Source organism: Coregonus clupeaformis, chromosome 6, assembly GCF_020615455.1.
Source record: "Coregonus clupeaformis isolate EN_2021a chromosome 6, ASM2061545v1, whole genome shotgun sequence".
Taxonomy (NCBI): Eukaryota; Metazoa; Chordata; class Actinopteri; order Salmoniformes; family Salmonidae; genus Coregonus; species Coregonus clupeaformis.
Window position 1 is genome coordinate 28,778,989 of NC_059197.1, and position 11,811 is coordinate 28,790,799.

The 11,811-nt window shown below is 47.0% G+C and overlaps 1 protein-coding gene across 1 annotated transcript; it reads right to left on the minus strand.

Annotated features, from left to right (window-relative positions):
- Positions 1-1,654: 1,654 nt before the first annotated feature.
- Positions 1,655-9,855, minus strand: LOC121568494 (olfactory receptor 2J2-like). Its single transcript, XM_045220946.1, has 2 exons — positions 9,238-9,855; positions 1,655-1,753 (listed from the first exon to the last, which is right to left on the minus strand). Exons 1-2 carry the CDS (start codon positions 9,853-9,855, stop codon positions 1,655-1,657), a joined length of 717 nt encoding a protein of 238 aa, XP_045076881.1.
- Positions 9,856-11,811: the final 1,956 nt, after the last annotated feature.

Here is an 11,811-nt window from a genome sequence, read left to right on the forward strand (position 1 = left end):
TCCTCAACTGGCAGCTTCATTAAATAGTACTTGCAGAACTGCACAACTGAGCAAGAGGACAAATACATTAGAGTGTCTAGTTTGAGAAACAGACGCCTCACAGGTCCTCCACTGGCAGCTTCATTAAATAGTACCCGCAAATCACCAGTCTCATCATCAACAGTGAAGAGGCGACTCCGGGATGCTGACCTAGGCAGAGTTGCAAAGAAAAAATCCAGTGTCTGTGTTCATTTGCCCATCTTAATCTTTTCTTTTTATTGGCCAGTCTGAGATATGGCTTTTTCTTTGCAACTCTGCCTAGAAGGTCAGCATCCCGGAGTCGCCTCTTCACAATCCTGTCTTGGAGCTCTACTGACAATTCCTTCAACCCCATGGCTTGTTTTTTGCTCTGACATGCACTGTCAACTGTGGGACCTTATAGAGATAGGTATGTGCCTTTACAAATCATGTCCAATTAATTGAATTTACCATAGGTGGACTCCAATCAAGTTGTAGAAACATCTCAAGGATGATCAATGGGAACAGGATGCACCTGAGCTCAATTTCGAGTCTCATAGCAAAGGGTCTGAATACTTATACAACATGGCATTTTGATGTTTGGAATAAACAGCAGTAGCCAGTTTGGGCGATCACATTGGAAAACATGGTTTAATACCAACACATGTGACTCAGTTCAATAGAAACCGTGGTTCAATAGAAACTGTGGTTCAATAGAAACTGTGGAATTTGCACTGTTGAGTTCCTTGATGAGAACTGGATCAAGGAAAGTTAATCACAAAAATAATGTGAGATGATATTGATCTCTGACTTCCACACAAACACACTCTGGAAACAACGCTCACAAACAAACACACACACACACACACACACACACACACACACACACACACACACACACACACACACACACACACACACACACACACACACACATACTCAGCAGTACTGTACAGTAAGTAAGGCATGATGGGATACCTTGTTGTTGATGTGCCCTTGATCAATGCACTTAACCCTAATTGCTCCTGTAAGTCGCTCTGGATAAGTACGTCTGCTAAATTACGTAAATGTAAAATCTGAGTGTCTACAGACCTCCCAAAATGTCATAATTATAACAGATGCAGAAATACTGAACATTTACTCTCTTGTAACTTTAAATACAACTAATTTTCTATCAAATTATATAATTTCATAAACTCTTAAAACAATAAAAAAGTCCCCTCCCCACCCTTCTGCCACCGCGAGCGCAGCAGTGCGTTGCAGCACTCGTCCTCATTGCATGCACGAGTTAGCTACCCACCGGCGCGGGCAGTGAATTTGAAATGAATATCGCCAGTAGGTTACTTACGGGGGTGCCCTTTTAAAAAAACGTTCAGCACCTGCCCTGCATGCAAGTGTAACGAGGGGCAGTGGTGCCCAGTGAGACTGTGAGAGTGGCCCTGTAAGAGGGGCAGAGTGCCCAGGTGTACTGACCTCATCATTATCCCATATATAGTCAGTCATGTCTGTGTTACACAACTAAATTACAGTAATAACTCTAATAAAGATATTACAGTAAAAAATAAACAGTACTGATATTTCAGCAGAGGGCAGTGTGTGCGATTCTCTGTGTGTATGGTTCATCTTACCTCACCTGAGATGGTAAGGAGGCTCTTCTCTACGGGCCTGGGGGCAAACCACTCTGCCACCTCTCCGCACCCACGTCGATCTCCCATTCCAGACCCAGGGTCTCAAACAGCTCTGTGCTATTCTCACTCTGAAGCAGGACACACACCAACATATCAATCAACCAATCAATTAGTCAGGAAGTCGGTGTCACGGGTGTTGAAATGGTGTGGTGTGGAATCAGGCGCAGAAGCAGATGTACAGTCCAACAAGACTTTACTTGAGCAAAATAATCCAAAAGGCGGCCTGAGGCCAAACAGACGCACACAGGCGTCACACACGAGCGCACAAACACAGAGCGCAAAAACTCTCCTCAACCGAGGAGGAAGCTAATAGAACTGGCGTACCGACAACACAGGTTACGCACAAACACCTGACACGAAACAATCACACACAACACTAGACAAACACAACGAGAAACTTATAGGACACTAATTACGTCAAAACAGAAACAGGTGTGTAAACAAACAGACAAAAGCAAACGAACATAAAACATCTAGCGGTGGCAGCTAGAATTCCGGAGACGACGAACGCCGAAGCCTGCCTGAACAAGGGAGAGAGGCAGCCTCGGCCGAAACCGTGACAGTACCCCCCCCTTGACGCGCGGCTCCAGACGTGCGCCGACTCCGGCCTCGGGGACGACCAGGGGGACGCGGCGCAGGGCGCGTCGGATGCCTCCGATGGAACTCCGTCAGGAGCGACGGGTCCAACACGTCTCTCCTCGGCACCCAGCACCGCTCCTCCGGACCGTACCCCTCCCACTCCACTAGATACTGGAGACCCCCATCCGACGTCTCGAATCCAAGATGGATCTTACGGAGTACGCCGGTGCCCCCTCGATGTCCAACGGGGGCGGAGGAGTCTCCAAGATCTCATCTTCTTGGAGTGGGCCCGCTACCACCGGCCTGAGAAGGGACACATGGAACGAGGGGTTAATACACTTATACTCCACAGGTAGCTGTAATCTATAACATACCTCGTTCAACCTTCTCAGGACTTTAAATGGCCCTACAAACCGCCGACCCAGTTTCCGACAGGGCAGGCGGAGGGGCAGGTTTCTGGTAGAGAGCCAGACTCGATCACCAGGTGCGTACACCGGTGCCTCACTGCGGTGGAGATCAGCGCTCGCCTTCTGACGTCGGAGGGCCCGCTGCAGGTGGACGTGTGCAGCGTTCCAAGTCTCCTCCGAGCGCCGCGCCCACTCATCCACCGCAGGAGCCTCGATCTGGCTCTGCTGCCAGGGTGCCAGAACCGGCTGGTAACCTAACACACATTGAAATGGAGTTAGGTTAGTGGAGGAATGGCGTAGGGAATTCTGGGCCATCTCGGCCCAGGGAACGTACCTTGACCACTCCTCCGGCCGGTCCTGGCAGTATGTTCTGAGAAACCTACCCACATCCTGGTTTACGCTGTTCCACCTGCCCATTGCTCTCCGGGTGGTAACCCGAGGTGAGGCTCACCGAGACCCCCAACCGCTCCATAAACGCTCTCCAGACTCTGGAGGTGAATTGGGGACCCCGATCAGCCACAATGTCCTCGGGTACCCCGTAGTGCCGGAACACATGGGTAAACAGTGCCTCGGCAGTTTGCAGGGCCGTAGGAAGACCCGGCATGGGGAGCAAACGACAGGCCTTAGAGAACCGGTCCACAACGACCAGGATGGTAGTATTCCCTTGAGAGAGGGGAAGGTCTGTTATAAAGTCCACTGATAGGTGGGACCATGGTCGTTGTGGAACGGGCAGGGGTAGCAACTTACCCCTAGGTAGATGTCTAGGCGCCTTACACTGGGCGCACACCGAGCAGGAGGAAACATAAACCCTCACATCCCTTGCCAACGTGGGCCACCAGTACTTGGCACTAAGACAGTGCACTGTCCGGCCGATACCCGGATGTCCAGAGGAGGGTGACGTGTGAGCCCAATAGATCAATCGATCCCGAACCTCGAGCGGAACGTACTTCCGACCCTCCGGGCACTGTGGTGGACTAGGGTCGGTGCGTAACGCCCGCTCGAGTTCAGCATCGACCTCCCACACTACCGGTGCCACCAGACACGACTCAGGCAGTATGGGAGTGGGCTCCACGGACCTCTCCTCCGCGTCATACCGCCGAGACAGCGCATCTGCCTTGCCATTCTGTGAACCAGGGATGTACGTGATCTTAAAAGTAAACCTGGTCAAGAACATACTCCATCTTGCCTGGCGAGGGTTCAGCCTCCTCGCCGCCCGGATGTACTCCAGGTTACGGTGGTCCGTCAAAATGAGGAAAGGGTGTTGAGCCCCCTCAAGCCAGTGCCTCCACACCTTTAGAGCCTGTACCACGGCTAACAGCTCCCTGTCCCCTACGTCATAGTTCCGCTCCGCCGGACTGAGCTTCTTAGAATAAAAAGCACAGGGGCGGAGTTTAGGTGGCGCGCCAGACCGTTGTGAAAGCACGGCTCCTAAACCGGCCTCCGACGCGTCCACCTCTACTTGGAACGGCAAAGAGGGATCCGGATGCGCCAGCACCGGGGCCGAGGTAAACAGGTCCTTCAGCCGCCCAAACGCCCTGTCCGCCTCGGCTGACCACTGCAGACGCACCGGACCCCCCTTCAACAGAGACGTGATGGGAGCTGCCACCTGTCCAAAACCCCGGATAAACCTCCTGTAGTAATTTGCAAACCCCAAAAACTGCTGCACCTCCTTCACAGTGGTTGGTGTTTGCCAATTACGCACGGCCGACACCCGGTCTACCTCCATCTTCACCCCTGACGCAGACAACTGATAACCCAAAAAGGAGACCGACTCCTGGAAAAACAGACACTTCTCTGCCTTCACATACAGGTCGTGCTCCACCAGCCTCCGCAACACCCTGCGCACCAGGGCCACATGCTCGACACGGGTAGGTGAGTACACGAGAATGTCATCAATGTACACCACCACCCCCTGCCCCTGCATGTCCCTGAAGATCTCATCCACAAATGATTGGAAAACTGATGGAGCGTTCATCAACCCGTATGGCATGACCAGATACTCGTAATGGCCCGAGGTGGTACTAAAGGCTGTTTTCCATTCATCACCCTCCCTGATGCGCACCAAGTTGTACGCGCTCCTGAGATCTAATTTCGTGAAGAAACGCGCCCCATGCAACGACTCAGTCATGGTCGCAATCAGCGGGAGTGGATAACTATACTTCACCGTAATCTGATTGAGACCACGGTAATCGATGCACGGACGCAAACCACCATCCATTTTCTTCACGAAAAAGAAACTCGATGACGCGGGGGAAGTGGACGGCCGTATGTATCCTTGTCTCAGCGATTCGTCTATGTAAATCTCCATAGCTTTCTTCTCCTCCTGAGACAGAGGATACACATGGCTCCGTGGGAGCGCAGCTCCTGCCTGGAGGTTTATCGCACAATCCCCCTGCCTATGGGGTGGCAACCGCGTCGCCCTCGCCTTACTAAACGCAATAGCCAAATCCCCATACTCAGGTGGAACGTGCAATGCGGGCACCTGGTTTGGACTCTCCACCGAGGTAGCCCCTACGGAAACGCCCAAACACCTACCCACACACTGAGCAGACCACTCCATCAGAGCCCTCTCCTGCCACGAAATCGCTGGGTTCTGGGTGCTCAACCAGGGCATGCCCAGCACCACCGGATACGCAGGAGAGTCAATCAGGAACAGCTGAATCATCTCCTGATGATCCCCCTGCGCACACATCCTAAGTGGCGCCGTGACCTCCCTGATTAAGCCCGTACCCAACGGACGACTATCTAGGGCGTGAACGGGAAAAGGAACATCAACAGGAATGAGGGGAATCCCTAACGCTAAACAAAACTTTTTATCAATAAAATTCCCAGCTGCGCCTGAATCTACCAGCGCCTTATGCTGGGAATGAGGTGCTACCTGTGGAAAACGTACAGGCATACAAAAATGGGCAACAGTGAGCTCTGGGTGAGTGGGGCGCCTACTCACCTGGTGGGAATCCCCAGTGCGGGACCTGTCGTCATCTCCCCTAGGAGGCCATCCCCAGCACCTAGCCGCGGTGTGTCCTCCCCGACCACAGTTGGTGCAGTGGATGGACCCCCTAGCCTGCCGACTCCTCCTCTCTCTAGCGCCAGCGCCCCCGAGCTCCATAGGACAAGGCTCGGAGACGCTGGAGGGTGGAATGGACGGACCCTCCGCAGGACGTCCGCGGGTAGCCAGCAAGGTATCCAGCCTGATGGACATATCAACCAGCTGGTCGAAAGTGAGGCTGGTGTCCCTACAAGCCAGCTCCCGACGGACGTCCTCTCGTAGGCTGCATCGGTATAGATCGATGAGGGCCCGATCACTCCACCCTGCATCTGCCGCTAGAGTACGGAATTCGAGCGCGAATTCCAGGGCACTTCTCCTCCCCTGCCGGAGGAAGACCAGACGCTCCCCCGCCGCTTTCCCCTCCGGGGGATGGTCAAACACCGCCCTGAAGCGGCGGGAGAACTCGGTGTACGTAATCGTCGTGGCGTCGATCTTCCTCCACTCCGCGTTGGCCCACTCCAACGCTTTTCCGGCCAGGCAGGAGATCAGGGCGGACACGCTCTCATGCCCTGAAGGTGCCGGGTGCACGGTGGCCAGGTATAGCTCTACCTGGAGCAGGAATCCCTGACACCCAGCCGCGGTCCCGTCGTAGGCCCTCGGGAGAGATAGTCGGACTCCTCGAGGTTCCGGCGCTGGAATGGGCGGGCTGGCCGATGGTGCTGGCAGGGCGGGCGGCGGTGGAGGCGAACCCCAGCCTCGGAGTGTGGTAATCACCTCCTGCAGGGCGGTCCCCATCTGCAGGAGCTGCTCTTGCTGGTCCCGAACCTGGGCTTCCAGTCTCGTCTGGGCTGCTACGGCTCCTGCTGATTCCATTGTTGCGGTGTGTGATTCTGTCACGGGTGTTGAAATGGTGTGGTGTGGAATCAGGCGCAGAAGCAGATGTACAGTCCAACAAGACTTTACTTGAGCAAAATAATCCAAAAGGCGGCCTGAGGCCAAACAGACGCACACAGGCGTCACACACGAGCGCACAAACACAGAGCGCAAAAACTCTCCTCAACCGAGGAGGAAGCTAATAGAACTGGCGTACCGACAACACAGGTTACGCACAAACACCTGACACGAAACAATCACACACAACACTAGACAAACACAACGAGAAACTTATAGGACACTAATTACGTCAAAACAGAAACAGGTGTGTAAACAAACAGACAAAAGCAAACGAACATAAAACATCTAGCGGTGGCAGCTAGAATTCCGGAGACGACGAACGCCGAAGCCTGCCCGAACAAGGGAGAGAGGCAGCCTCGGCCGAAACCGTGACAGTCGGTCAATAAATCAATCATAACTATATAGCCCTTTTTACATAAACATTTGTGACAAAGTGCTCAACAGTAGGCTAACCCAGAGTTATAAGTGGGTTATAATTTGATTTACAGACTACATATTAACTAAGTCTATAAAACTTAAAAACCTTTAACAACCCCCTTAAAGGAAAGATTTATGTAAAGTGTAACCAAGATTTATAATCACCTCTCTACCAACAGCTGCTCAGTGGTATAAATTATTATTTTTGCAATGACACCAACTTAGGTGTCATTGCAAAAACACATAGCAAAAACAATCATTCATACCACCATAAGACAGTAAAAATACATCATTTTGAATTGTCAGAATATGAATATAGGCAATCCTTTTGTCAGAATATGAATATAGAATGTATGTTAACCTTGGATAAAAATGTAAATGTAGGATTAAATTAAATGGAAATTCAGAATGTGATATTTCTGTTCAGTATTTATTATATCTTGTTGATGCCATTTCTGTCACTCCAAATGTGTAGCCTACATTCAACCATACTTTGTAGTTACATGTTATTGTTATCAGTGGTGGTAAAAGTACCCAATTGTCATACTTCAGTAAAAGCAAAGATACCTTAATAGAAAATGACTCAAGTAAAAGTGAAAGTCACCCAGTAAAATACTACTTGAGTAAAAGTCTAAAAGTATTTGGTTTTAAATATACTTAAGTATCAAAAGTAAATGTAATTGCTAAAATATACTTAAGTATCAAAAGTAACTGTAAAAATCATTTCAAATTCCTTATATTAAGCAAACCATATGGCACCATTTTCTTGTTCTTATAATTTACGGATAGCCAGAGGCACGCTCCAACACTCAGACATCATTTACAAACTAAGCATGTGTTCAGTGAGTCTGCCAGATCAGAGGCAGTAGGGATGACCAGGGATGTTCTCTTGATATGTGTGTGAATTAGACCATTTTCCTGTCCTGCTAAGCATTCAAAATGTTACAAGTACTTTTGGGTGTCTGGGAAAATGTATGGAGTAAAAAGTACATACTTTTCTTTAGGAATGTAGTGAAGTAAAAGTAAAAGTTGTCAAAAATAGAAATAGTAAAGTAAAGTACAGATACCCAAAAATCAAGTATATTTACTTGAGTACTTTACACCACTGATTGTTATTGTACCAATGAAACAATGAATTGCCTTCCAAAGTGGTTGTGAATATCCATTTATTTTGAGAGATACCTGGTTATAAGCACAGATACGTTATCACAACTCAATAACCTAACAGAAAACAATACTTTTAATGTACTATAACCACAAGCGTCATTGACATCCTTTATTTTCTGAGAGTATTAAGAATAAAGCACCCAGTGAAGGACCATATGTATTGAAAGAGTAGCTTTGCATATTGTCGTTCTTCTTTAGAAAGTTCTTAACTGCATAAGGAGTAACATATTTATGCTATCAATTGCACCCTATTCCTTTTATAGTGCACTACTTTGGCTCTGGTCAAAGGTACTGCACTATATAGGGAATAGGGTGACATTTGGGACACATTCAGGCATTTCCTGCTCAGGAAGTGTGCTACAATTACTCTACTCTTGGAATATTTGTAAATCACTTTCCCAGAAGAGGGCGATAGATATCAAGAAATGAGGGACCATTTAAACTTGCAACATGGCTTATATTTCCTTATCCACCTACAGTTCATTTTGTATTTTGGGTATTTCCTATCGCTTAAAGGTATACTCAGCAATATGACATCATCATACATAGCAGGGCAAACAGATATTAACACAATATAATTCAACACTTCCACTATTGATCGTACAGATGTATGCCTTGTGCCCACATTGTGAAGAACCAAGTGTGGCAGTTTTGGCAGGTTTTACTTAGATTTTTGTTCTGATATCAGGAAGTCTCCCTGTTGGGTAACATCATGTAACTAACATTTCATATCAATGATTTTATGTGTATTACACTTTGTAATACCTGCCATTCAAATTTGCAGGAGGTTAAGTCCATATATGACAGGGTTTAAGATAGGGGGTATAACAAGGAATTGTACAGCCATTGCATTACGCATATTTAGAGTAATATTAACATTACTATTCCACCCTTGCAAATTGTCAAACAGGGTCACTATGATGAAAATAACAATTGTCAATAAATGTGGCACACATGTCTTTGTGAACTTAATCTTTCCCTCAGCTGAATTTACACAAGTCCTTACAATCTAACAGTAAGAAAAGGCAATGAAAAGTACCTGTAAAACTTGAACCACTATTGTAAAAAGGCTCCAAATCCGATTGATGGTAATGGGTAAACATGAATGCTTCAGTATAGAAGGATTGTCACAGAAGATTTTATCAATGCGAGATCCACACAAAGGAATTCTGACTGTTAAACGAAGTGTTATGAGTGCTATAAACAAAGGATCACACCAAGAAAATAAGAGTAACTTTCTAACAGTTAAAGATGTCACAATGGTATGATATAGTAATGGTCTGCATATTGCCACGTACCTGTCATAAGACATCACTGTAAGAATAGAAATTTCACACATGACAGATGTGTATATTACATAGGCTTGAATCAAACATCCACCATAAGATATCACCTGAACATCTGACTGAAGGTCCAGTAAGAACTTGGGGTAGAAACCAGTGGTTCCGTACAACCCATTAACACATAGACTACACAGAAAGATATACATGGGCTCATGGAGGCCTTTCTCCTGAATGATTGTTATGATCAGAGTCAGATTCACAGTGATGATGAGAAGGTATGTGATAAGAGACAAGATAAAATATAATGATTTGTTGTTAAATGTCTCTTGTAAGCCAAATAGGTAAAATAACTTGACTTGCGTTGAGTTCTCCATTGTTCATTTTCTTTCTCTGGTCAATGCAGCAATTCTTAGTCCTTACAAGGCTTGAGGGTGTATGGATGTGAATGAATGCGAGTCTGAATTTTTTTGATTCTGTGTAGGCTCAGACTAAACACAATCGTTTTAACAAAACAAATTCACATCCTCCATCAAACTATTATTCTTAAAAATAAAAAAAGATCCAGATAATATCTGTACATTATCAGACTTCTGAGGTGTGAAAGAAATAAAGAAACTTGTGTCCATGAAATGTCTTCTTGCTTGACAGAGAGAAACTGCTCCAATAACTTGTCCTGTTACCCTTTAAATATATCATAGTTTAAATGGGATCACATGGAACTATGAAATAATCATGGGATAATCACATGGATCAAATGGGATTATTATATGTGTCAACATGTAACCACTCCATAGAGATGGTTCTATTATATTGAGTGTATGACAAGCAACTAATTTGATTATATTTACTCAGTCTATTTATGTACTAACCAATCAAAACATCAGCCAGCAGAATATAATTTTTCACCCCAATACTGAAAACGGTCCTAGAAAAGAGCCTTGGGGAATACCATATTTAATTGGTGAATTATAAAGATCAGATACTGAATATGACATAAAACATTCTCAGTTACAATACAGTGCATTCGGAAAGTATTCAGACCCCTTGACTTTTTCCACATTTTGTTACGTTAAAGCCTTATTCTAAAATGGATTAAATTAATATTTTTCCTCATCACAATACTCCATAATGATAAAGCGAAAACAGGCTTTTATAATTTTTTGCTAATATGAGACTCGAAATTGAGCTCAGGTGTTTCTACAACTTGATTGGAGTCCACCTGTGGTAAATTCAATTGATTGGACATGCTTTGGAAATGTACACACCTGTCTATATAAGGTCCCACAGTTGACAGTGCATGTCAGAGCAAAAACCAAGCCATGATGTCAAAGGAATTGTCCGTAAAGCTCAGAGACAGGATTGTGTCGAGGCACAGGTCTGGGGAAGGGTACCAACACATTTCTGCAGCATTAAAGGTCCCCAAGAACACAGTGGCCTCCATCATTCTTAAATGGAAGAGGTTTGGAACCACCAAGACTCACAGCTGGCTGCCCGGCCAAACAGAGCAACCGGGGGAGAAGGGCCTTGGTCAGGGAGGTGACCATGAACACGATGGTCACTCTGACAGAGCTCCAGAGTTCCTCTGTGGAGATGGGAGAACCTTCCAGAAGGACAACCATCTCTGCAGCACTCCACCAATCAGGCCTTTATGGTAGCGGCCAGACGGAAGCGACTCCTCAGTAAAAGGCACATGACAGCCCGCTTGGAGTTTGCTAAAAGGCACCTAAAGAACTTTCAGACCATGAGAAACAAGATTCTCTGGTCTGATGAAACCAAGATTGAACTCTTTGCCTGAATGCCAAGCGTCACGTCTGGAGAAAACCTGGCACCATCCCTACAGTGAAGCATGGTGGGCAGCATCATGCTGTGGGGATGTTTTTCAGTGGCAGGGACTGGGAGACTAGTCAGGATCGAGGGAACGATGAACGGAGCAAAGTACAGAGAGATCCTTGATGAAAACCTGCTCCAGAGCGCTCAGGACATCAGACTGGGGTGAAGGTTCACCGTCCAACAGGACAACAACCCTAAGCACACAGCCAAGACAATGCAGGAGTGGCTTCGGGACAAGTCTCTGAATGTCCTTGAGTGGCCCAGCCAGTGCCCGGACTTGAACCCAATCAAACATCTCTGGAGAGACCTGAAAATAGCTGTGCAGCGACGCTCTGCATCCAACCTGACAGAGCTTGAGAGGATCTGCAGAGAAGAATGGGAGAAGTGTGCCAAGCTTGTAGTGTCATACCCAAGAAGACTCGAGGCTGTAATCGCTGCCAAAGGTGCTTCAACAAAGTACTGAGTAAAAGGTTTGAATACTTATGTAAATGTGATATTTA

Excerpts from the sequence above, each read along its gene's own strand:
- LOC121568494 (XM_045220946.1), bottom strand. The coding sequence starts at position 9,855 with ATGGAGAACTCAACGCAAGTCAAGTTATTTTACCTATTTGGCTTACAA. Across the intron at positions 1,754-9,237 it reads TAGTGGTTCAAGTTTTACAG|AGTGAGAATAGCACAGAGCT; the intron begins GTACTTTTCATT and ends GTCCTGCTTCAG.